Below are 27,349 nucleotides of genomic sequence, written 5' to 3' on the forward strand. Positions count from 1 at the left end.
ATCAGAGAGTGAGTAAATCCCACACTCACACACTGTATCAGAGAGTGAGTAAATCCACACTCACACACTGTATCAGAGTGAGTCAATCCCACACGCACAAATATTACAAGACACTCCCTGTTCCTGAAGGAATCCCACACTCCCGCACAGTCCCTCTGGTGTGAAGGATCCCTCTCACCGACGTCCAGGTGACATTTTCCGGTGAATCTTTGCACACCGACAAATTGGGACTGGAGATAATCTTTCTGAAATGTATTTCCTGCTTGTCGTAAGGAGGTTTCTGATTGGTGGAAAATCTTAAATCTGATTGGTCCTGTTTACTATCCAACAAAAATTTTCAGAACATAACTGGCTGTCCTCATTTTCACAATGTCCAATCACAATCATTCCTTTCCCCATTCCTCATTAGCATAGATGTGAGGCTCTGTCTATTTAAGCAGCGCTCGGAAGGGGTTTGCTTTATTTCTGGGTGAAACTGAAGATGGCTGACGAGAAGAAACCAACATCGAAAGCAGCTGCCAAGAAGGGAGCCAAGAAAGTCATTAAGAAACCGGCAGTAAAGGGCGGCAAGAAGCGGCGAAGGTCGAGGAAGGAGAGTTACTCCATCTACATCTACAAAGTGATGAAGCAGGTTCACCCCGACACCGGCATCTCCTCCAAGGCCATGAGCATCATGAACTCGTTCGTCAGCGATATTTTCGAGCGTATCGCGGGTGAGGCTTCCCGCCTGGCCCATTACAACAAGCGCAGCACCATCAGCTCCCGGGAGATCCAGACCGCCGTGCGCCTGCTGCTGCCCGGGGAACTGGCCAAGCACGCCGTGTCGGAAGGGACAAAGGCGGTCACCAAGTACACCAGCTCCAAGTAAAACTGCACAATGGACTGAAAACCACCCCAAACACAACGGCTCTTTTAAGAGCCACCCACAATCTCTGTGAAAAAGCTGCACCATCTTTTCCCGCATTGACTTCATGAGAAATCTCTTTGTGGAGGATAGAGATTTGTCCCGTTCCAGAATGTTGTGAATGTGGCTTCATACCCGCCCGTCACAGACAGTTTCACACAGAAGAGACACTCAAACTGAATTGAGAGCGGATTTTAAACCCAGTCTGGTATTTGTGACGGACAATGAGGAGAAACACAATTTCAGGAGGGAATTATTTAAATTTAATTATAAATATATTCAGAGTTTAACAATTGGTGAGTTGAATTCATAAGGAAATTATTATTTTGTTTCTCTCGGGTGACCTGGTTCCCGCTCCCGGAACAGAGTAAAGGCGGGAATGAAGAGGTTATTTTCGGGCTGATGTGTTTATTCCGCAGTTTTCCCAGGGGACGGAATCAGCGAGATTTGAGCACACACAGGACCTGTGTCCATTGCAGCGCTTTAAGATCTGCCTCTCCCCGGCCCTCCCTATTCTCCGGACACAAAGCTGCCTGTTCCACCGGCGGGATAGAGTCGGGGATTCTCTCCACACTTCCCAGTGTAACATTCCCGGCCGCTTTCAGGAGAGAGGCTCAGAAATCAGCCCTTTCTCTCTGTCCCTGTGTAGCCTGTGTGAAGGAGTTGGTTGGTAATCTCTATGTTTCTGCTTTTGCAGTGAGCTGAGATTTGCTCCGTTTTAAATTGCTGAACGGGGTCTTATTACCGCCGGTTACAGATAAGAGACTGACAAATTCAAACTGTTCCTAAAATAGAGCCAGGATTCTGGGAGGGAAATCCAATAAACAGATCACAAAGTGTGAGATTCAAATAGTTTCCTGAACATTGAGCCGTTCCGTTATTTGGGATTTTCTTGAACCGAAATTGGCGGGAGTTTCGAATTTGAAAATGTCAGCCAATCAAAACCTCCAGATTCTTCTCCCTGGCCTGTGATTGGTTAATTGTTGACTGCACTTAAGTTTTCAAATATAATTTGTTTCCACAGACAAATACCAAAATATTCTGAACATGAATAAATGTGACGTCTGCTCCACACAAGTTACAGGGAAGAGTGTCGCCAGCTCCTCACACACAGTCCGGACATTGTCACTGACAGAGCACAGAGACACAGACAGGTCATCAGTTCCACAGTCTCAGGCAGCAGAAATAGTTCCAGAGACACATTTTCAACCCATCAATCAAACAGCAGGAGAGACAGACGCTGTGTCCATGTCACCCTAACTCAGTACCACTGACAGGAGGCCCCATAAATCCCAGTGCAAATTCTCACCCTCTCTCATCATCACTGTATCAGTTCCACAATGGAGCAGGCTTAGTGAAATAATCAATATCAGAGAAAACTGGTTTCCAGTTAAGAATTACACAATTAACCTTAATAATGTACTCTGAGATTCGAGTTAAATACGAGTCACATCATTCACATCAGGGATGGCTGTACTAATCCCCAGAGTGTGTCCTCACAAATACATTAGATGCAAATCCAAATATCAGCTCCATTCTCAGATTGAGATATGCTGAATGTGACAAAGATACAAACTCTGATTCTCATTTAAAACTCACCTAATTTATGAAAATAAATGATACAATATAATTTCGATGACTAAGAACTGAGCTGTAACTTGCAAACTATTGCAAAATCCTCACTCACTCAGTTCCAGATGGAAGACACTGCCGCAATTCCAGACTGTGGTCCATTTTACATTCATGTCAGAATTCTGACTCAGAATCAGTCTGAGTGTCACAGATCAAATCAATGTGAGCATCTTGAGTTAAACTTCCAGAACAATCCAGTATCAGATTGTAGGTTACATTATCTTTCACAATTGTGTTTGATATTAAATGCCGGTCCAAAACTATCACACATTGTTTGCTTAAAACCTCCCACAGCAATGGTCTCTTTCTGTGCTGGAAATTTACGTGGAATGAATGCAAACTTATAAACTGTCCCTGAGATTGAAAGGTCACATCCTGAATCGCATCCTCACATTGAGCCACAGAGCCTGACAAGTACAGGATAATCCTCAAACAGTTGTTGAGAGTAAGATCCATCCTCACACTAGAAATGGTTAAAAGACTCTCAGAGTGGAAACAATAATGACATACAAATGAAATGAAAATCGCTTATTGTCACGAGTCGGCTTCAATTAAATTACTGTGAAAAGCACCTAGTCGCCACATTCCGGCGCCTGTTTGGGGAGGCTGGTACGGGAACCGTGCTGCTGGCCTACCTTTGTCTACTCTAAAGGCCAGCGATTTAGCCCAGTGTGCTAAACCAGCCCGAAATGGAAAGATTGGAAGACTGATGGAAGACTGCTCGCACACACACAGGTATACACACACACAGATATACACACGTATACACTCAGATACACACACAGTATACAGGCCCTCACACATTATACACACAGAGTTACACACACACGTACACTCAAACATACACACACACAGGTAAATATATACACGTGTTCGCACACACATTATACACATACAGTTGTCCACACCCGCACACACAGGTATATACACACAGGCACATAAACATTCACACATATTCTCAAATACACATACATATATAGAAACACATATGTGCAGACACACAGATATACACAGAGACACTTACATTGCATCAGATAAATAATTTATCCAGCTACAGTGAAGTGACAGCGATATATTTCCAAAACAGGATGGTGACTGACTGGAGGAGAGCCTCCAGGTCGTGGTGTCGCTCTGTGTCGGCCGCCCTTGTCGCTCTCTAGATTGTGGTGGATGTGGGTTTGGAAGGTGTTGCCAAAGGAGCCTTGGTGACTTCCTGCAGTGAATCCTGTAGCTGGTATACACGCTGCCAATCTGCATCAGTGGTGGAGCGAGTGAGTGTTTATGGATAGGATGCCGATCAAGCAGGATGCCTTAAAGGAAATAGAAATGAATCCATTACATTCCTGATTTATGCCGTGTCGACAGGGTTTGGGGAGCCAGGGAGTGAGTGACTCGCCACAGGGGTCCGAGTCTTTGACCTGCCTTGCAGCTACAGTATTTATATGAACAATTCAGTTCCTGGCCAATGGCAATCAGTAAGATGTTGGGAGTAGGGTTTCAGTGATGGTAATTCCGGTGAATGTCAAGGGGTGGTGGTTAGATTCTCACTTATTATGAAATATGAAAATATGAAAATCGCTTATTGTCGCAAGTAGGCTTCAAAAGATGTTACTGTGAAAAGCCCCTAGTCGCCACATTCTGGCGCCTGTTCGGGGAGGCAGGATCGGGAATGGTCTTTTCCTGGAACATTTCAGCCCAAACCTGGATATTGTCCCGGATTGCTGCGTTTGGACATGGACTGTTTCATTAACAGAGGAGTTGTGAATGGTGCTGAACATTGTGCAATCACGGAAAGCCTGAGATTGTGGGTGTTTGCAATATTTACAGCGTGTGTCCCTGTGTGAGTAAATGCCATTTCAGACATTGATTGCACATATTAAGTGTTTGCTGGAAGGGGGTAGCCGAGTAAAAAAAAAACCGTGTCCAGTCAAGCAATGTCAGATCAGACAGACTTGTGGCCAGCAGCTGAATGTTTCTTTCTACTGTACCGGAAAGTAAAAAAATAACTAGCAGAGAATGGTTTCGATGCATCGACCTCTGGGTTATGGGCCCAGCACGCTTCCGCTGCGCCACTCTGCTCCAGGCTGTTGTTCTGTATTATAGCGATACAATACTTGACTTCCGCAGTATTGTTCATCAGAAGCACATATGTTCGATAGCGCACCCTGGCTGCACAATTCCACTGTTCAGCTCACCAACGCACACACAGCAGCAGGACACTGTCACCTTACACAGGATAACACACACGCAAAGGAGAATCGACTGACTGATCATATATATAAAGTGTTCCCTCCTAAAATCTACCCTCTTTCCTCTTGTGTAACTGTGTTTACTGCATCATCGCTCTGTTATTGAAAGGTCTTCCCTGATGTTAATTAAACTGCTTTCCGATATTTAAGTATATTCTCTCCCGCTGAACTGTGATTTCTACCGTGGAACCGAGATCTCTACTGTGTAACTGCTCTCTGCTGTGGAATATGATCTCTGCTGTGAACTGGGCACTCCGCTGGGAAACTGCGATCTCTCCTGTGGAAATGTGCTCTCTGCTGTGGGACTGTGTTCTCTGCTGTCAAACTGTGCTCTCTGCTGAGGAAATGTGGACCAGATGTGATGCAGCTGAGGATGATGAGTGATGTATGGTGGACATTGTGAACTTACTGGCCAGAAACGTCAGAATTCTATTTTTGTTTTTAATAGACAGCTACAATCCACGTATTTATTCTGAGACACAACAATGAAGAAAAGTGAATCAGTGCTCAGCAGATTCGAACATCCCACACCTCCGGTTTGTTCTTATTGAGAACCCCGTCCTCAATTGAAATTTTTGCTCTAAGGATTGGACCACCGCCTCCTGTGAATACGGCAGCAATACCTCCAAGATCTGATCTGGAACAGAATCACAGAATAATGCAATGTCCCCTCGTGACAGACCCTTCTAGTTAGGGAAACAGGTGATCCATATCCGCCCTGTCTATACCTATCATAATCTTGTGCACCTCGATCAGATCACCCCTCAGTCATCTCTGTTCCTGAGAGTGAAGAAAAACGAACCTCTCTTCATATCTTAAAAGCAAGCAAGCAACATCCTGCTGATTCACCTCCGCACCCCATTCAGTGCAGTAACATATTTCATATGACGCGTTGACCAGAATTGCACACGGTACTCCAGCTGTGGCCTCACCAACATTCTATACAACTCCAACATGACCTGTCAGCTTTTGTAATCCATGCCCCGATTGATAAAGACAAATATCTCAGATGCCTTTTCCAGCAGCCTATTAACCTGCCCTTCAGCCTTCAGAGATCTATGGACAAACACTCCAAGGTCCCTTTGTTCCTCAGGACTTCCCAGTGTCAGGCCATTCACATTAATCCTATAATAATATAATAGCCTTTATTGCCACAAATAGGCTTATATTAGCACTGGAATGAAGTTACTGCGAAAATGCCCTAACAAATGGATCACATCTCATTTTCAGCGTTAAATTCCATCAGCCACTTTTCTGCCCATTTGACCATCTCGTCTACATCTTCCTGCAACTCAAGACACTCAACCTCACTGTAAGCTTGAAACTCAGTGAAAGGATTTCACCACCTCTCGGAATCTGATCACCGCCTCAATCCTAACATTCAGCTTGGGTGGGCAGACAAGACAACTTCCTTCCCGCAGCCCCCCAGCACAGACTGGATAATATCCCAAACTCCTATCCTGCTATTGTCACATTTCTCTCCCACCTTGTTCTCTTCACAAAACTCTAGGAATGTTCGACCAAATCTTCAGACCTTTGATTCTCTCTTCAAACGACATCTTGTCTCTGATTACGTCCATCCTGGGAAGAGGGGCTTGACATTACGAGTTTCTCCGCAGACATCCGGTTGCTGTTGATGGACCAAAAGAGGCCTCAAACCTGAAAGTGTTTCAGGCCTGTGAGCATGTCTCCAATAAACAGTGCATTCAGTACCTGCAGAGTAGACAACAATGGAGAGAAGGTTGAGCAATTTCAGCGTCACAATTATCTGGACATAGAGGATACAAAATAAAACTTATTGAAAATACTGAACAGATCCTCTGAGAGCAGGACTTAAGTCAAAGGGGAAAATCCAATGGATTTCTAGTGGAAAGATTTAACAACTGGATGATGGCAGCTGAAATTAGTCCTTGCGTTACAATCTCTGTAGATATTCTACTCAATTGAAACCTGCAAAAGGCATACTTTTCGACTAGAAATCCAACACATTTCCCTCTGTTATGGAAGTTGTCAATCGCACAGATGGTCAAACGGAATAAGGCTCGGCTGGGATTTTAATCCATATTTTTCTTTAGGGAACAGACACTTCAACGGTCTAAGCTGCAGAGTGTGAGGATGTTCAGCTAATCACAACGGAATGCTGGAAATACTTTACTGACCTGTAGTATCTGTGAAAAGAGAAATAGTTAACATTTCACATCCTGACCTTTAATTGCAAAGACCTGTTTCTCTCTCCACAGAAGCTGCCGGATCAGCTGAATATTTCCAGCATTTTCTGTCTTTGTTTCAGATTTGCAGCATCCGCAGTATTTTGTTTTGGGCCAAAGGACAATGAGACGTCTTTCCTGCCCTCAGGGTTATTGCAGATCTCTCTGGCTGTGGCTGTCACTGATTCGGCCAAACATTTACATTCTATCATTATTTGTCCGTGAGAATGGGCGGTGGGGTGATTCTGGAACCGCTGCAAGTCCATCTGGTGTATGTACACACACAGTGCTGTTAGGGAGGGTTCCAGGTTTGGATGGTGCCCCGCGGAGGAAAAGTCAATGTCAGGAGTGGGATTCGTACCCTGACGTCCAGAGGAAACTGCGACCTGCACTCGGCTGTCCTGAAGTATTCGAAAGGTTAGGTGCGATTGGGCCGAAATCGGGTGCTCTTTCCGAGGGTCGGTATCGACTCGATGGGCCGAATGGCCTCCTTCTGCACTCGAGGCATTCTATGATTGCTTAAACAGGGTGAAAATGGCAGCATCAGGGCACAAGGACAAGTTAAGGTCGCAGACCCGACTAAGTGTCCTGTGTAATGACACATAGAACATGAGAAATAATTAGATAAATACATTTATTGTGGACTGGTGCCATCTGCTGGCGGAACGGGAGCGATGCGACACGGACACTTTCATTCAGAAGCGTTTTAAATTGGAGTGAAATAACGGAAACAATGTAAGTATTTGTAACGAAACAGTTTATAAAACTAATCTAAAGAACCAAAAGGATACAACCCGAAATCAGTGAGCGATGGTGGTATAGTGGTGAGCATAGCTGCCTTCCAAGCAGTTGACCCGGGTTCGATTCCCGGCCATCGCAATAACAAATTAGAAACTTTTCCGCCCCTTCATTAGTTTCAAACCGAGGAAGAGAAACAGTTTCTCACTCGGAATTTCTGCCCAATTAGGGAGGGGAGTGAAATAAGTAACTTTCTCATCATTTTTAACGTGGTTTCAATATGGACAGTGTTCCACTATTCACCCACAAGCCGTCAAACAACAGCTAAAAGTCACAGCTTTTTCACCAGCCTCATGATGTGGACGAAAGACACAACAGACACGTTACAGACGAGGATGTGATTTGAAGCCACATGTACAGAGCACAATGGATTATTGTGCATCACCTTTACTGCATGGCCTTTTAATACCCCTCAATCTAACGACTTTGCGTTTCTTTCGCACAGTTGGGTGTAAATACAACATGAATCTATGAGGAGAAACACTTACTGCTCAGCAGTTGGGCTTGTGGCGTAACGATAGCGCGTCTGACTCCAGATCAGAAGGTTGCGTGTTCAAATCACGTCAGGCTCACGGAGTTCCACGAATTTCTCTCTCTGTGGTGTTGTTCTGACTCCGTTCAAAACCGTAATACTGGTAATGTTTTCCGGCTATATCAGATTTACCCGCTCAGTTTATATTTTTCAGCAGTTTCATTAAATATCAGGGGATTCGGCCAGTTCAGTCGGTAGAGCATGGGACTCCACATCCCAGGGTCGAGGGTTCGAGCCGCACGTTGGGCGTTTCCATATTATTATCTGAGAATATTGAACCAACTGTTTGGGCAGCATGTAGCACAGTGGTTAGCACAGTTGCTTCACGGTTCGATTCCCGCCTTGCTGCCAATGGGTGAGACCAGAACTACTGGTCAGTTAAAAACAAGGATGTTGCCATTTTCGGACGGAGATGAGGAAATTTCTCACTGTCAGAGAGTTGTGCGTCTTTGGAACTCTGCCTCAGAAGGCGGCAGAAACGGGACATTGATTATTTTTAAGGGGGAGATGGGGAAATTCTTGTTCAGCAAATAAATCAAAGGTTTATCGGGCTTACATACAACCATTCCATTCAGCCAGTTACCTGGGTGCACAAGCACTGGGTGCGGTTTTTTATTTGGTTATATCAGTTCCACACCATGGAGAAACGGTCTTAAAATATCTCTTTCATTTCTTCACGTGTTCTGCACTGAAATATTCGCTGCAATACCTTCACTGGAGCGCCACCTTCCTCCCGATTTCAGTCAATGATACCATCCGGGCTCCTCCGGATTTTTGAACCCGGGACCTCTCACATTTTATCACAGCTGAGAATCAATGTCAATGTCAGGAGTGGGATTCGAACCCTCGCCTCCAGAGGAGACTGCGACCTGATGTATCTAAACGGATCGGAGGGGATTGCGCCGAGTTAGGGTGCGCTTTCCGAGGGTCAGTGCAGACTGGATGGGCCGAATGGTCTCCTTCTGCACTGGAAGGATTCTATAATTACTTAAACAGGGTGTAAACGGCAGCATCAGGACACAAGGACAAGGTGAGGTCTCAGGCCAGAGCAAGAGTCCTATGTAATGACACACAGAACATCAGAAATAAATACATTTATTGTGGACTGGTGCCATCTCCTGGCTGAACGGGAGCCGTACGACACGGACACTTTCATTCAGGATCATTTTTAATTGGAGTGAAATAACATAAACATAGAAAGAAGTTTTTTACGAAACAATTTATCAAACTCATGCAAAGCATCAAAAGGACGTAACATTTGACAGTAAGTGATGAGGGAATACTTGTGAGCATCTCTGCCTTCCAAGCAGTTGATGCGGGTTCGATTCCCGGCCATCGCAATAATAATTTGATCGGAAGCGTTTGCCTGATTCCGTGGGTTTCGAACTGAGGAAGAAAGCCAGGAGAAAGTGAGGTGGCTGGAGGCAGGAATCTTCCCTTGTTGTAAATAGTCTGGTTGGATTGTTCACATCCGTCCGAGAGGGGAAACTGTGATCTCGGTTTCTATTGTGGTTTATTATTGGATACGGTTTTCTATCCTTATTACCCCTCTGTGGGGTATTCCTGGAAGTTATTACATAAACATTTCCCCTTCTGGCTTTTAAATAATTTGAAAACACTGAAAAACTCTTGTTTCTATCTTTACCAAATGACATGACTGTGTTAATAAAACATAACCCATTCCAGTCAGTGGAGATGTGATATTGGCATCAATAATACCCACACACCACAGCAGATGTTGTCTGTTTCCCTCAGAGAGGCAATTGAAGAGATTCCCTATTTTGCTACTTTGAGCTTCACAATGTTGAAATGCTGTCTGCTTCATTCCTGGGACAAATGTCTGGATCACACTGGAAGCAAAACTTTGATAACTAATTTACTGAAAAGAAAAGGCGGATGTGCTTCAGGGTGATAGCGACATGTTTACTTTTGGTGTGAGTAAGAATATAAATAGCAGAGGATGGTTTCGATCCATCGACCTCTGGGTTATGGGCCCAGCACGCTTCCGCTGCGCCACTCTGCTCCTTATATCCACTCTGTTCGCAATTACTGCTCTGCGGCAGCCAGATAACTATTCACCTGCTCCATTTCTTTTTTAAACGAAAACCCACGTGTTATGAAGCTCACCTTTGCTGGGGAATAACAGGAAACATCACCCCGGCTGTAACAGACAGAGAAAGAAACACAGAGAAGCAGGAAGAGACTATCAGGGCACACACACAATGACACACACAAAAGGTGACGAGCAAACCAACAAGATTCTGAGATGGACAAACTGGTTATTTCGGAAAAAGGTATTCTCTGTTGAACAAAGATAGGCACTTAAATGAATTTCCTGCTGTGCAACTGTGGTCTGTAAATGTGGTCTGTTGTGGAAATGTGTTCCCGGTTGTGGAAATATTATCCGTCTGAACCTTTCTCCGCCATTACTGAGACGAAGTTCCAGATTTACCATATCTTGACAGGAAAGATTAGTTCAGGCCTCTGGATTTCCAGTCCGTTCACCTGAACATTCACAGATAACAATATGGAAGCGCCCAACGTGGGGCTCGAACCCACGACCCGGGGATTAAGAGTCCCATGCTCTACCGACTGAGCTAGCCGGGCTGGTGCCAAAAATACTATTAACCCTCTTCCTGAGGAGTTAGAATTTGCTAAGCAGCGAAATTTGTATCAAACCGTTTACTAAAATTCCGATTCATTCTTCGGTCACAGTCGCTGGGAGCAGGGCTCGAACCTGCTGGGGAAAGTCCATAACCACTCGATCATCGCAGCTATGTTCAGTCGGTCATTCATTAATAATGTGGTCGATATAAAACATTATAAAACCAGCCTGGAATCACTCCAGGAAGTTATTGCATTCCTGCGATGAACGGTGCCCCGGTGTTTATGTGAGGAGCCTTAAAAATGACCATTGGATTTGGTGAGAAGCCTTGAGAGACTCGAAATTCCCGGCTCCCCAAACGCACAATTCCACTGATTCAATTGTTTGCGGAAGAAAATCTGTTCTATTGGGAATATCCTCGAAGTTCATTTTTGCTTCACATGGAACATCTCCGAACTTCCCAGTCTAGATCCAAATTAAAGCAATTCAATCAGAGAAACTGACAGCACAGAAGGAGACCTGTGTAGGCCGAATGGTCACGTGGTTACGTGATGACGCATCCACAATGATCAGCTGTTCTCCCCGGATCGCGCTCAGAGCACAAGCCTGGAGCAGCTGCTCAAACAGGAAATACATTATTTTTTGTTACAAGTCCTTGGTCGCCAGTCTTTGAGAGATCAGAATTTCTCCATGGTGTCAGGAGTGGGCAGTATGGCACAAGGGCTTCACCAACTCAGCCCGCTACTGTTACCGAACCATAAAATCCATACAGTGCAAAAGAAGACCATTCGGCACAACAAACATGTACTGACCCTCGGAAGGCTCACGCACCTGCCCTCCACTGGAATATTGGATCCGATGGAGCAACTCTGCCCTCCAATTCCAACCCCTGATATCCGCTCTCCCTCTCATGAGTTGGGTGCAGGATTGGAGGGTCAGCACAGACTCGGTGGGCCGAATGGCCACCTTCTGCATTGCACTGGTTTCTATGGAAACAGATATAATCACAGTATTTATTCAATTGGGATAAATATTGGCTTGCAGCTTATACGCTTGCAGGCCGCGTGGCCTAATGGATAAGGCGTCTGACTTCGGTGAATTGGAATATGATATCAGATGATTGCAGGTTCGAGTCCTGCCGCGGTCGTTTTACACATAAATCCGGTGGAACTTGCTGACAGCCGAGGTTTTCCTCTTCAGCTCAAAGTTTCACCTTTCCATCCAAACATTGCAGGGCTTTTATTGGAATATAATTTCTTGTAACATTGTTCATTCAAGTCGCTTTCATCCTAGTATTTTGTTTAGCCCCTGATGAATCCACAGCATCTGTTTGACTTGGATAAAGTGCAGAATAAAATATTATGTATCAATCCGTTCAATAAAATTCTGCGGAGGAAATTCTAATATCGTTAGGAAGACAGACAGAGTCAAAGGGTCATAGATGTTTGCAGCATGGAAACAGCCCTTCGGCCCAGCTTGTTAATGCCGCCCAGTTTCTATCACTAAGCTAGTCCCACTTTCCCGCATTTGCCCCATATCCATCTATACCCACCTTTACCATGTAACATTCTCACTGATTTGTAAAAGACAAAATGATACCCGCCCCTCCCACTGCCTCTGGCAGCCCGTTCCAGATGTTCCTCATTACCTTATTTATGCTCCTCATTATTTCATAGACCTCTATGACATGACCCGAAACCTCCTACGCTCCAGGAAAAAAAGTCCCAGCCTATCCAGCCTCCACTTTTCACTCAGACCATCAAGTCCTGGTTGCATCCTTGTAAATCACTTCCGCAATCTTTCTAGTTTAACAATATCCTTACGAAAATAGGCTGACCAGAACTGAACACAATATTTCATGTGTGGTCTTACCAATGTCTTGTACCACTTGAACAAGACGTCCAAACTCTTGTATTCAATATTGTGACCTTAAAACCGAGCATGCTGAATGCCTTCTTTGCCACCCTCCCACCTGCGACACCACCTTCAAGGAGCTGTGAACCTGTACCCCTAGATCTGTTTGTTCTGTAATTCTCCCCAACTCCCTCCCATTAACTGAGTAGGTCAATCCCTGATTTGATCGACCAAAATGCATCACCACCCATTTATCCAAATTAAACTCCATCTGCCATTCATCGGCCCACTGCCCTAAGATGTTTAATAATCAGCTGAATCAATAGTTTTTTGTTCAGAGGGATGAAAGATTATGTCACTGGATTGGGAATCCAGAGGCCCGAAATAATCTTTCGGACAGGGAATAAATCCCACCATTCAGCTCCCCCACCCTCTGACATCAGCTCAGTAATATAAGCTGCTCCATTTCTTAAAGGTACATTGCTTAAACATTCGCTTCTTAAAGGTACTCTCACATGACACGTCTAACAGTGTAATTAGATCATCTGATGGATTTGTTTTCACGGCTGAGCGGCCGTTTCTGGAAAGACAAATCTGCCAGCAGTGCCCCAGATGAAGCTGGCGGCTGTTTTGGAGCTTCTGAAGCCGCATTTTTCATGGTGCCAAACTCATACCTAAAGCTGGTGTCGTGATTTAAATCAATTATCAGACAGAGGATTAGTAATATCAGTATAGATATTTGTGCAAGACAATTCACTCCTCAGGCCAGTTGAACTCGGAATCTAAACTCCATCCTAGTTCCGGATACACTACACCAATCATCAGGTGACCCTCAATAAGTGGCCCAACGCAGAGACGCAGGAAATGGATCAACAACGGGGATGGATTCAGACCCGCAGATGCAAAGCACAATGGATTAGTAGCGCATCACCCATCACCTCTCGGCCAACTCGCCATGTAACCTGACTTCACCAAACCACCTCATGGACTTTTAACATCCGCAATAACTAACGGAAGAAGGTTGTCCTTATACATTGGTCCTGATGTGCAGCCAGATGTGAAATTTGGAAATATCGTTTCTGTCAGCAAATTACATTTCCATCATATCAGCTGAAGGATTGTTGTGAATGGACTAATGGGAAACACTTCAACACCATGTCCAACATGTTTCTACACATTGTAAACAAAACACCGCGGAAAGAATGAAAGATACAAACATTTGATCGCATCATGATGGACATCACTCAGACGCCTTCAAATTCCGGTCAATATCGGAGTTATTACGATTCTAATTTGTTATCCAGAGAATCCCTGCAGGGCATTGGGCCACTTGAGTCTGCACCGAACTTCCGAAAGCGCACTCGCCCTGGGCCCGCTCCTCCGCTTCTCCCCGTAACCCCGCACTTGCTCATGACGAAGCCACCTAACCTATACATCGTTAGACTGTGGGAGGAAACAGGAGGACCCAGAAAAAATCCCACGTAGACACGGGAACAACGTGCAACTCCACACTGATCGTCACGGAAGCTGGAATCCAACTATTATGAAAGGCCAACTGACAGGATGAATTGTTCAACCTCCGCATGAGTTTGGTGAGTGGGAAAATCAATGACCGATAAATGTATAATTTATAAAAATGTGAGGGAGCAAAATCTGGAAGCGAGATTATCATCTGAATGTCCACGAATAGGAGAGGGGAATGTGCAACGAGACCTGAGTGTCCTCGTACACCTGTGGCTGAGGGTAAGCTTGCAGGTGGAGCAGGCATTGAAGGAAGCCAACAGTATGTTGGCCTTGATCACGATAGGATTTCAGTGCAGGAGCAGGAATGTCTTGGGCCAATTATACAGGGCTTTGTGAGACCACGTCTGGAATATCGTGTGTACATTTGGTCTCCTTTTCTGAGAAAGGGTGTTGTTTCTGTAGAGGGAGCGCAGAGAAGGTACAGCAGACTGATTCCTGGGATTAAAGGTCTGACGTATGTAGAGAGATTGAGCGGTTGCGAGCGTATTCGCTGGCATTCAGAAGAATGAAGGGGTTCTCACAGAAAGCAACCGAATTCCAAAAGGACTGGGTAGAGGAGATGCAGGAAAAATGTTCCTGATGATGGGATGTTCAGAACCAGGGGTCAGAATCTGAGGATATGGGGTAGACCGTGTTTGATGGAGAAGAGTATAAATGCCTACGCAGTTTGGTCAGGTTGGAATTTGCTCCCACAGGAATTTGTTAAGGCAAAACCACTATATTTTCAATAAACAGTTTGACAAAGCACGTGGGGTGAATGCAATCAGCAATACGGGAGGGGAGGCGGGGGAAGGACGGATCAGCCTATTGAGTTGGATGATCAGCCATGATCACAATGAATGGCAGAGAAGGCTCGAAGAGCAGAATGGCCTCTTCTTTCTCCTATTGTTTATGTTTCTATGATTGGCGAAGAGCATCTTGAAGGCTGCGAGGCGGGCGATTCTAAAACCAGCCTGGAACCACTCCAGGAAGTTGTTGCATTCAAGCGATCAACGGAGCCCCGGGGTTTATGTGAGGAGGGGTTGAATCTTCGTGGAAAATGACCATTGTATTTGGAGAGAAGCCTTGAGATACTCGAAGATCTCAGTTCTCTACACGCACAATTCCACTGATTAAATAGTTTGGGAACAACATCAGTTACATTGGAAATATATTAGAAATTCATTTTTCTTTTGAAATTCAGCAGCACAACACTTCCCAGTCTGGAAGAAAATTAAAATGATGAATCGAGTAATTAGAGCACAGAGAGAGACCTGTGCAGGCCGAATGGTCACGTGATGACACAATTAAAATGATCAGGTGTCTGGACTCCAGCAGTTCTCCCCGGATCGCGGTCACAGCACAAGCCAGGAGGAGCTGCTCAATTTTTAATCAGTTATTTTTTATTCCAACTCATTGGTTGCCAGTCATCCAGAGACAAGCATTGATACATGGTGTCAGGAGTGGGCAGTATGGCAGAAGTATTCCAGCGCATCAACCTCCTTGTATCATAGAATCGTAGAATCTCCAGCGCGGAAGAACATTCGGCCCAACGAGTCATCACTGACCCTCGCAATGAGTACCGCAGCTGCTCTGCTCAAGAGATTTAATAGACATTGTGACCCCCCCCCCCCCCCTCCCCCTCCCCCTCTCCCCCTCCCCAGCCCGGCTAGCTCAGTCGGTAGAGCTTGGGACTCTTAATCCCAGGGTCGTGGGTTCGAGCCCCACGTTGGGTGCTTCCATATTATTATCTGAAAAGATTGATGCTGAATGAATTGTTTCATTCCAAGAATGCAAGGTTATGTCGCTGGACTGGGAATCCAGAGGTCTGAACTAACCCTTGGTGACAAGGTTTAATAAATCTGGAATTGAAATTTCGTCTCAGTAATGGCGCAGAAAGGTTCTGCTTCAGAAGACAACTGGGAACACATTCCACAGGGAATGATTTGACACAACCAGAGAGCAGATCTGTCACCGGCAGAGTCACGGTTCCGGCAGAGACCACAGTTACACAGCAGAGACCACAGTTACACAGCAGAGACCACAGTTACACAGCAGAGACCACAGTTACACAGCAGAGAGCAGGGTTACACAGCAGAGAGAACAGTTACACAGCAGAGAGCACAGTTACACAGCAGAGAGCACAGTTACACAGCAGAGAGCACGGTTCCAGCAGAGAGCTTAGTTACACAACAGAGAGCACGGTTACACAGCAGAGAGCACAGTTACACAGCAGAGAGCTCAGTTACACAGCAGAGAGCTCAGTTACACAGCAGAGAGCACGGTTCCAGCAGAGAGCTTAGTTACACAACAGAGAGCACGGTTACACAGCAGACAGCACGGTTACACAGCAGAGAGCAGTTACACAGCAGAGAGCTCAGTTACACAGCAGATAGAAGTTACACAGCAGAGAGCTCAGTTACACAGCAGAGAGCTCAGTTACACAGCAGAGAGCTCAGTTACGCAGCAGAGAGCTCAGTTGCACAGCAGGGAGCTCAGTTACACAGCAGAAAGCTCAGTTACACAGCAGAGAGCTCAGTTACACAGCAGAGAGAACAGTTACACAGCAGAGAGCACAGTTACACAGCAGGATAAACATTTACAAACAGGGCCTTTCTGTGTGCCGCAGAAAACACATTTCCTAAATAACTAGTTTCTCCATCTCGGCACCTTTTCTGTGTGTGTCCTGATAGTCTCTTCCTGCTTTTCTGTGTGTCTTTCTCTGTTATAGCCGTGCTGATGCTATGTATTAATCCCACTTTTCCCAAACAGTAATTGTGATTGATAGATACGTAAAGATTTCCACAGTGACATTCAGCACCACTGTCTGATAGAGACTGAATCCCACCCTCACTTACAGTACCAGCCATTGACTCATAATGAAGGTATCAGCTCTCACAAACTGTTCCAGACACTGAGGTGCAGAGTGTTCCCTCCACTCGGGAACACTACCTGTGATTTACAGATACAGAGCAAATCTCTGTCAGTTGAGTGTCAGAGTTTGATGGGTTCGACATGTATTCCACAATCACCTTCTCTGCGCCACATAACCAGATGCAGTGGGCACTCGGTGTCTGTTGGTTTAACAAGGGTTTTACACAAGAACGGGAACACATTTACACAAGATCAGGGTATAAGACGTAGGAGCAGGAGTAGGTCATTCAGCCCATCGACTATTTCAATGAGATCATGGTTGATCTGATATGATATGACGTGTTGTGATGTCGTTTGGTGACACGTTGTCACAGTGGCTACCTCACAGCGCCAGCCATCCAGGTTCAATTCCAGCCTTTCGTCACTGACTGTGTGGAGTTTTCACTTTCTCTCCGTGTCTGTGTTTCCTCCGGGTTCCTCCGGGTGCTGCGATTTTCTCGCACAGTCCAAATGTGTGCGGGTTCTACGTGTCTACGTGTTCAATGCTAAATTGCCCCTTAGTGCTCAGAAAGTTGGGTGGCGTTGCAGGGATGTGGTGGGGTCATAGGGACTCTTTCAGAGTGTCGGTGTAGAGTCGATGGGCCGAATTGCCTGCTTTTGCATTTCAATGATTTAATGATAATCCTCATGTCCATTTTCCTGGCTTTTTATCTCTAGATTTTATGATGAACCTTTAAAACCAACATTCCAACCAAGCCTCAGGTACCAGTAAGTCCTCAATGGTCGTTAATTTCCCTTCTGTCAATCATTCGATCAGTCTGAGGGAAGTCACATCCCGGATATAACATACGTTTATCCAGTTCTAAAGTAAATTAAGTCGCTTTAGTCCCTGATGACCAGCGGCTGCTTTCCCTTTGAGGGTGAGATCTGACTGGTGGTGATTTAACCTGAGAATCACCATACCTCAGGCGAGGGGCAAAAGTGTGAAGGCGGGGTTTTCATGATTCAGTTCTATTATAACAGTGTGATCAGAATCTCATTTACCTGGTTTTCTCTCTGTTAATATTGTCTCACGGTGAGGCAAACCTCACCGATTGGATGGACGAGTGATCGTTCTTCAGTCTTGTCACGGACGGCCCCGCTGAATATTAATGCACTTGCTGAAAACCATACCTTTCAACCAGGAATAGTCTGATCCTGACACAATAATTTATCTTTAATCTGCTCCAAGTATACTTTCAAGACTCGCCGAAAGAATATAATCTCCGTTTCCTGGGGAATGAAGCCAGGCAGGACAAGATACCCGTAACTCAATGATCAGACAATGTTTATTGTGAAGTGTGTGTTCCAATGATCGATGGATTCCTCTGTGAAGCCGGGAGGGTTTGATTTTGCTGTCAAATGATGGCTGATTCCAGCCTTTCATCGGGGGCTTTTCACACTGTGTGGAAATATCTTGAACATAATATTGAAGTGTTTCACATCAGTCCATTCACAAATGTCCCTGAATGTGATGGGAATACATTTTACTGACGAAAACTGCATTTCCAACATTGAACACCGGGCTGAAGAGAAAGAGGCGGATATTTTCCATCAATTCATGGATGCAAAATGAATTAAGACTTTTTGACGCATGCACTCGTGGGTTGAGATGCCGAGTGTTTAAGGCGATGGACTGCTAATCCATTGTGCTCTGTACGCGTGCGTTCGAATCCCATCTTCGTCGATTTTTCATCCGCTGTTTGCTCGGAAGTGGGACTCATTTTTCCAAGATGGGTCTGCAATAACTGACGTGACAATCCAGTCCAAGTTGTCAGGCCAGCTTGCATCGAGTTGTGTTGGAAAAGCGAGAGTTCAAAATTCAGTCTTGTTCTGTTTGAGATGAATTGATCGGGCAGTGAGACAGGAACCACTTTGATTTGATTTATTGTCACATGTACTGAAGTGCAGTGAAAAGTATTTTTCTGCTACCAAGGGAACATACACATTACATACATAGCAGGCAAAAAAATAATAATCGACAGAGTGCATTGACAACTGGTACATCGACAAACAGTGATTGGTTACAGTGCGGAACAAGTGGCCAAACAAAGCAAATCCATGAGCAAGAGCAGCATAGGGCGTCGCGAATAGTGTTCTTACAGGGAACAGATCAGTCCGAGGGAGAGTTGTTGAGGAGTCTCGTAGTTGTGGGGAAGAAGCTGTTCCTATGTCTGGATGTGCGGGTCTTCAGACTTCTGTACCTTCTGCTTGATGCAATAGTCTGTAAAAAGTCAAAACCTGGGTGGGAGGGGCTCTGATAATTCTGTCTGCTGTCCTGCGGCAGCGGGAGTTGTCGGCAGAAAAACAGTGCGGCTGCAAGCTTGTGTGATGCTTTGGGCTGACTTCACCGCACTGCAGTTTCTTGCGACTTTGGGCCAAGCAGTTGCCCTACCAAGTTGTGAGGCAGCCGGATAGGATGCTCTCTATGGCACATCTGTGGAAGTTTGTGAGAGTCGATGCAGACATGACTAATGTCTTCTCCTTCCGTAGGAGGAAGAGACGATGTTGGGCTTTCTTGACTGTTGCATCAACGTGAGTGGACCAGGACAGACTGTTGGTGATGGTGACCCCCAAAATTGTAATGCGATCGACCACCTCCACTTCGGAGCCTTTGCTGTCGACGGGTGTGCGTGTTGTGCAACGCTTGATGATCAGTTCCTTGATCTTTCCGACATTTAGGGAAAGGCTGTTTTAGGTACACTATGCAACCAAGTGAGTTATCTACCTTCTGTATCTGCTTCGTCATTAGTTGCGAAATGACCTACCACAGTGGTATAATCCGCAATCTTATAGATTGGGTTGGAGTTAAATCCTGCCACACAGGATATGCCTCCATATTCAGCGGGTCCGTCCATGACAAGACTGAAGAACAATCACTCGTCTATCCAATCAGTGAGGTTTGCCTCACTGTGAGACAATATTAACAAAGAGAAAACCAGATTAATTAGATTCAGATCACATGGTTATAATATAACTGAATCATGAAAACCCCGCCTTCTCACAATTCCCGTTCCAGCCTCCCCAAACAGGCGCCGGAATGTGGCAACTCGTGGTTTTTCACAGTAAATTCATTGAAACCTACTTGTGACAATAAGCAATTATTATTATTGCTATTATTGCTCCTCGCCTGAGGTATGGTGATCCTCAAGTTAAATCACCACCAGTCAGATCTCACCCACAGCCGATGGTCATCAGGGACTAAAGCGACTTAATTTACTTCAGAACTGGATCAATGTATGACATCTTCAGGATGTGACTTCACTCAGACTGACCAAATGATTGACAGCAGGGTGAATTTAGCAAGGCCGCTCCACATACCCCGCACACATTTGGACTGTGCGAGGAAATATCAGCACCTGGAGGAAACCCACACAGACACGGAGAGACAGTGCAAACTCCACACAGTCAGTGACCAAAGGCTGGAATTGAAGCCGGATGGCTGGCGCTGTGAGGTAGCCACTGTGACAACGTGCCACCGTATGAGATCATAACACGTCATATCATATGTGATCAGCCATGATCTCATTGAAATACGGAGCATATTCGATGGGCTGAATGCCCTACTTCTGCTCAAACCTCTTATACCCTGATATTGTGTAAATGTGTTGCGGTTCTTGTGTGAAACTCTTGTTTAAAGAACATCTGGACCACAGACACCGACTGCCGACTGCAGCTGGTTATGTAGCGCAGAGAAGGTGATTGTGGAATACATGTCGTACCCATCAAACTCTGCTACTCACCTGACTGAGATTTGCTTTGTATCTGTAAATCACAGGTAGTGTTCCCGAGTGGAGGGAACACTCTGCACCTCAGTCTCTGGAACAGTTTGTGAGAGCTGATTCCTTCATTATGAGTCAATGTCTGGTACTGAATCTGAGGGTGGGATTCAGTCTCTATCAGACAGTGGTGCTGAATGTCAGTGTTGAAATCTTTCTGTACCTATCAATAACAATTACTGTTTGGGAAAAGTGACGTTAATACGTAACATCAGCACGTCTGTAGCAGACAGAGAAATGCACAGAGAAAAGCAGGAAGAAACTATCCGAACATACACACCTATTTATTCTCCCCGTGTCTGCGTGGGTTATATCCGGGTGCTCCGTTTTCCTCCCACAGTCGAAAGATGTGCAGGTTAGGTGTATTGGCCATGATAAATTGTCCCTTCGTGTCCAAAAGGTTAGGAAAGGTGGTTGGGTTGCGGGGATGGGGTGGAAGTGAGGGCTTGGGTGGGTCGGTGTAATCTCGATGGGCCGGATGGCCTCCTTCTGCACTGTATGCTCTATGATACAATGACACACAGAAAAGATGCAGTGCAAACCAGCAAGATACTGAGGTGGAAAAACTGGTTATTTAGGAAAATGTGTTTTCTGCTGCACACAGAGAGGCCCTGTTTATAAATGTATTCCATGATGTGTAACTGAGCTCCCTGCTGCGTAACTGAGCTTTCTGCTGTGTAACTGAGCTCTGCTGTGTAACCGAGCTCCCTGCTGTGTAACTGAGCTCTCTGCTGTGTAACTGAGCTCCCTGCTGTGTAACTTAGCTCCCTGCTGTGTAACTGTGCTCCCTGCTGTGTAACTGAGCTCTCTGCTGTGTAACTGTTCTCTCTGTCGTGGAACCGTGACTCTGCCGGTGACACATCTTCACTGTGGTTGTATCAAATCACTCCCTGTTGTGCAATGTGTTCACAGTTGTGGAAATATGATCCGTCTCAAGATGAACATTTCTGCACCATTAATGAGACGAAATTTCAATTCCAGATTTATTGAATCTTGTCACGAAAGATTCGTCCAGACTTCTGGATTCCCAGTCCAGCGACATAAACTTGTGTTTCTGTTATGAAGACAGTTCATTCAGCGTCAATATTTTCAGATAATAATATGGAAGCACCCAATGGGGGGCTCGAATTTACAACCGGGAAATTAAGAGTCCCACGCTCTCCCGACTGAGCTAATAATTGATCAGCTGCTCCTGGCTTGTGCTCTGACCGCAGTCCGGGAAAAACTGCTGGAATCCAGACACGTGATCATGTTAGTTGCGTCATCAGGTCATCATGTTGGATTGGATTGGATTTGTTTATTGTCACGTGTACCGAGGTGCAGTGAAAAGTATTTTTTTATAAGCAGCTCAACAGATCATTCCGTACATGGGAAGAAAAGGGAATTAAACAAAATTCAAGAAAATACATAATAGGGCAACACAAGATATACAATGTAACTACATAAGCATTGGCATCGGATGACGCATACAGGGTGTAGTATTAATGAGGGCAGTCAATAAGAGGGTCATTTAGGAGTCTGGTGACAGAGGGGAAGAAGCTGTTTTTGAGTCTTTTCGTGCGTGTTCTCAGACTTCTGTATCTCTGTATCTCCTGGCAGGTAGGATCAAGGAAAACCCAAAAGCTTTCTATAGGTATGTCAGGAATAAAATAATGACTAGGGTAAGAGTAGGGCCAGTCAAGGACAGTGGTGGGAAGTTGTGTGTGGAGGCTGAGGAGATAAGCGAGATACTAAATGAATACTTTTCGTCAGTATTCACTCAAGAAAACGATAATATTGTGGAGGAGAATGCTGAGACCCAGGCTATTAGAATAGATGGCATTGAGGTGCGTAGGGAAGAAGTGTTGGCAATTCTGGACAAGGTGAAAATAGATAAGTCCCCGGGGCCGGATGGGATTTATCCTAGGATTCTCTGGGAAGCCAGGGAAGAGATTGCTGAGCCTTTGGCTTTGATTTTTAGGTCATCATTGGCTACAGGAATAGTGCCAGATGACTGGAGGATAGCAAATGTGGTCCCTTTGTTCAAGAAGGGGAGTAGAGATAACCCCGGTAACTATAGGCCGGTGAGCCTAACGTCTGTGGTGGGTAAAGTCTTGGAGAGGATTATAAAAGATACGATTTATAATCATCTAGATAGGAATAATATGATTAGGGATAGTCAGCATGGTTTTGTGAAGGGTAGGTCATGCCTCACAAACCTTATCGAGTTCTTTGAGAAGGTGACTGAACAGGTAGACGAGGGTAGAGCAGTTGATGTGGTGTATATGGATTTCAGTAAAGCGTTTGATATGGTTCCCCACGGTCGGCTATTGCAGAAAATACAGAGGCTGGGGATTGAGGGTGATTTAGAGATGTGGATCAGAAATTGGCTAGTTGAAAGAAAACAGAGAGTGGTAGTTGATGGGAAATGTTCAGAATGGAGTTCAGTTACGAGTGGCGTACCACAAGGATCTGTTCTGGGGCCGTTGCTGTTTGTCATTTTTATAAATGACCTAGAGGAGGGCGCAGAAGGATGGGTGAGTAAATTTGCAGACGACACTAAAGTCGGTGGAGTTGTAGACAGTGCGGAAGGATGTTGCAGGTTACAGAGGGACATAGATAAGCTGCAGAGCTGGGCTGAGAGGTGGCAAATGGAGTTTAATATGGAGAAGTGTGAGGTGATTCACTTTGGAAAGAATAACAGGAATGCGGAATATTTGGCTAATGGTAAAATTCTTGGTAGTGTGGATGAGCAGAGGGATCTCGGTGTCCATGTACATAGATCCCTGAAAGTTGCCACCCAGGTTGATAGGGTTGTGAAGAAGGCCTATGGTGTGTTGGCCTTTATTGGTAGAGGGATTGAGTTCCGGAGCCATGAGGTCATGTTGCAGTTGTACAAAATTCTAGTACGGCCGCATTTGGAGTATTGCGTACAGTTCTGGTCGCCTCATTATAGGAAGGACGTGGAAGCTTTGGAACGGGTGCAGAGGAGATTTACCAGGATGTTGCCTGGTATGGAGGGAAAATCTTATGAGGAAAGGCTGATGGACTTGAGGTTGTTTTCGTTAGAGAGAAGAAGGTTAAGAGGTGACTTAATAGAGGCATACAAAATGATCAGAGGGTTAGATAGGGTGGACAGCGAGAGCCTTCTCCCGCGGATGGAGGTGGCTAGCACGAGGGGACATAGCCTTAAATTGAGCGGTAATAGATATAGGACAGAGGTCAGAGGTGGGTTTTTTACGCAAAGAGTGGTGAGGCCGTGGAATGCCCTACCTGCAACAGTAGTGAACTCGCCAACATTGAGGGCATTAAAAAATTTATTGGATAAGCATATGGATGATAAGGGCATAGTGTAGGTTAGATGGCCTTTAGATTTTTTCCATGTCGGTGCAACATCGAGGGCCGAAGGGCCTGTACTGCGCTGTATCGTTCTATGTTCTATGTTCCTGCCCAATGGAAGAAGTTGGAAAAGTTGGTAGCCGGGTGGGAGGGATCCTTGATTATGCTGCTCGCTTTCTCCCGGCAGCGGGAGGTGTAGATGGTGTCAATGGATGGGAGGCAGGTTCGTGTGATGTACTGGGCGGTATTCACGACTCTCTGAAGTCCCTTACGGTCCTTGGCCGAGCAGTTGCCACACCAGGCTGTGATGCAGCCCGATAGGATGCTTTCTATGGTAAAAGTTGGTAAGGGTTAATGTGGACATGCCGAATTTTCTTACTTTCCTGAGGAAGTATAGGCGCTGTTGTGCTTTCTTGGTGATAGCATCGACTGAGTGGCCCAGGACAGATTTTTGGTTATGTGCACCCCATGGAATTTGAAACTGCTAACCATCTCCACCTCGGCCCCGTTGATGCTGACAGGAGTGTGTACAGTACTTTGCTTCCGAAGTCAATGACCAGCTCTTTAGTTTTGTGACCGTTCAGCCTGCACAGGTTTCCCTCTGTGCTGTAATTTCTACATTTCATAATTTTAATTTTCTTCCAGACTGGAAAGTGTGGTCCTGTTCCATTTGAATTTCTAATATATTTCCAATGTAGCCCATATTGTGACACAAACTATTTAATCAGTGGAATTGTGCGTTTAGGGAGCTGATATTTTCGAGTCTCTCAATGCGTCTCTCCAAATTAAATGGTAATTTTCCACGAACATTCAACCCCTCCGCACATAAACCCCGTGGCCCCTTTGATCTTCCCTGCAGTGCCATGCAACATCTCCCCGGAGTGATTCCAGGCTGGTTTTAGAATGTGTTCTATCGACCAAATGGCGCATTTCCCGCAGCTGCGATGGCCGAGTGGTTAAGGCGTTGGACTTGAAATCCAATGGGGTTTCCCCGCGCAGGTTCGAACCCTGCTCGCAGCGACTGTGATTCGGAATGTTTGGTCAACTCCCCCACAAGCCGTTGACTGGAAAAAAAACTCCGACCTTCCGTTTTCAAGTCTTATCGAGTTCAGTCAGATATTTAATATTTTTTTGGAACTTGGACGAATTATCAAGATGAATAAGGTGCCCACAATCAAAACAACAATCTATAAATAGTAACGTTTTCTGCAATGTTTGGAAGCATAAGCAGCAACGGCAGCGAATAGAAACGTGGTTTGGTTTCATTCAGCTGAATTTATTTCTGTGCAAAAAGATCGTGGCAGAAATGGAACATATTTTCTCTCCCTATCTGTTTGTTTGTTTCTTTCCCTCTCCCTCACTCACTGTTTTTGTGCTTCTCCGGGGACTGATTGGATACACAGTGAAACTCAGCCCCATCTCACCCCAACTCTTTGGACCGATAGTTCCTGATGATGTATGGTCCTGAATCAGTGGAAGAATCGACAAACTATTCCATCCTTGGCTCTGTAAGAAGTTCCATTCCTGGTTGTGAGGTGGCTCTGAGATAAAGAGATCGAGAGAGAACGAGATGACTGCAGTCTGACTCTTCCTCTGAAAACCAGTTAGTGCGCATTTGTAAAAAGTGGGTGTGTCTGAGACCAGGAGAGAAGCAGATCGTGGGACTGTGATTGATTTTATTGAGCCGAACCTTGAAAAGTGAAGGAGACTTCTAACCAATCAGTGCCTGTCTGAGAGCTGGTAAGGAATTACGGCTGACATTGAAAATGTTCGTAGTGAATTGTTACAGCAAATCGATTCTTTATGAGGTGTTGGTATATTGTTTTCAGAGACACTGCCATAGTTTCTTAAAATATGATTTGTGCTTGATTTTGTTTTGTTCAGTAATTTGGGGAATCTATTTGGAGCGGGTGCAGTTGGTCAATAACTGGCAAGAAAGTTCCTAATTCTATTTGTGTTTTGAATGGACAGCTACAATCGACTTGTTTATTCCAGGGCACAACAATGAATGAAGTGAATCAGTGCTGCGCAGTTTCTAACGTCCCCCACCTCCAGTTTATTCTTATTGAGAAACCCGTCCTCGATGGGAGATTTTTTGCTTTAAGAATGAGACCACCTCCTCCTGGGAATACAGGAGCGATTCCTCGAGGACCTGAGCTGTAAACGTGAAATTCAGTGAAAGGATTTCACACTCCGCACGGAATCTGATCACCACCTCAACCCCAACATTCAGCTTCGGTGGGCAGACAAGACAATTTTCTTCCCGTAGCCCCCAGCACAGACTGGATAATATCCCAAACTCGTATCCCACTATTATCACATTGTTCTGCAACATCGCTCTCTTCCCTAAAACTCGAGGAATCTCACCCCAAATCCTCAAACCTTTTATTCTGTATTCAAACAACATTTTGTCCCCTGATTAAGTTCATCCTGGGAAGAGAGGTTCGGTATTCCGAGTTCCTCTGCAGATATCCGGTTGTTGTTCAATGACCAAAAGAGGCCTAAAACCTGAAAGAAAGCCCCTCTCACAGCCCTGTGAACATGTCTCCATTAGACGGTGTAGTCAATACCTGCAGAGTAGGTGACAATGGAGAGAAGTGTGAGGAATTTCAGTGCCAACATTCGGTGCAAAAAGAGGTTTCAAAACAAATTATTATTTTAAATACTGAACAGATCTTGTGGGAGCAGGACTCAAGTCAAAGGGAAAAATCCAGTTGATTTCTCGTCGAAAGTTTTAACCATTGGACTGAATTCAGTCCTTTTGTTGATATGTCTGTGAATTATCCACTGGAAAATGAAGAACAAATTAAACCTGCAATTCTGGAACAAATACCGATTTTACGCTGTTATATTATTGGGGAGAATTAAAGAACAAAGAGATCGAGGGTGACAGGTTCGGAGCTCCTTGAAGATGGAGTCGCAGGGGGACAGGGTGTTGAAGAACCCATTCAGCATGCTAGGTTTTATTGGTCAGAATATTGAGTAAAGGAATTGGGACGTCTTGTTGAAGTTGTACACGACATTGGTAAGAGCGCACATGGAATAATATGTTGAA

General features: G+C 45.1%; 2 protein-coding genes and 7 non-coding genes across 14 annotated transcripts in view; 6 read left to right on the top strand and 3 right to left on the bottom strand.

Moving 5' to 3' along the window:
* LOC119959009 overlaps positions 1 to 27,349 on the bottom strand; it is a 478,444-nt gene that overhangs the window by 385,987 nt on the left and 65,108 nt on the right. The window lies entirely within an intron of this gene.
* LOC119959016 (late histone H2B.L4-like) lies at positions 320 to 1,758 on the top strand. The gene has a single exon (XM_038787564.1). The coding sequence runs from the start codon at positions 482 to 484 to the stop codon at positions 866 to 868; it is 387 nt and encodes a 128-aa protein (XP_038643492.1). The 5' UTR covers positions 320 to 481; the 3' UTR covers positions 869 to 1,758.
* trnag-ucc lies at positions 7,800 to 7,871 on the top strand. The gene has a single exon. It is a non-coding gene; the product is annotated as a tRNA-Gly (tRNA).
* Positions 8,291 to 8,362, top strand: trnaw-cca. Its single transcript has one exon. It is a non-coding gene; the product is annotated as a tRNA-Trp (tRNA).
* On the bottom strand, positions 10,274 to 10,345 carry trnam-cau. Its single transcript has one exon. It is a non-coding gene; the product is annotated as a tRNA-Met (tRNA).
* trnak-cuu lies at positions 10,857 to 10,929 on the bottom strand. Its single transcript has one exon. It is a non-coding gene; the product is annotated as a tRNA-Lys (tRNA).
* On the top strand, positions 11,986 to 12,074 carry trnar-ucg. The gene is given in 2 exon segments: positions 11,986 to 12,022; positions 12,039 to 12,074. It is a non-coding gene; the product is annotated as a tRNA-Arg (tRNA).
* Positions 15,948 to 16,020, top strand: trnak-cuu. Its single transcript has one exon. It is a non-coding gene; the product is annotated as a tRNA-Lys (tRNA).
* On the top strand, positions 25,233 to 25,314 carry trnas-uga. The gene has a single exon. It is a non-coding gene; the product is annotated as a tRNA-Ser (tRNA).

This window comes from Scyliorhinus canicula, chromosome 31 (genome assembly GCF_902713615.1).
Source record: "Scyliorhinus canicula chromosome 31, sScyCan1.1, whole genome shotgun sequence".
Lineage (NCBI taxonomy): Eukaryota > Metazoa > Chordata > Chondrichthyes > Carcharhiniformes > Scyliorhinidae > Scyliorhinus > Scyliorhinus canicula.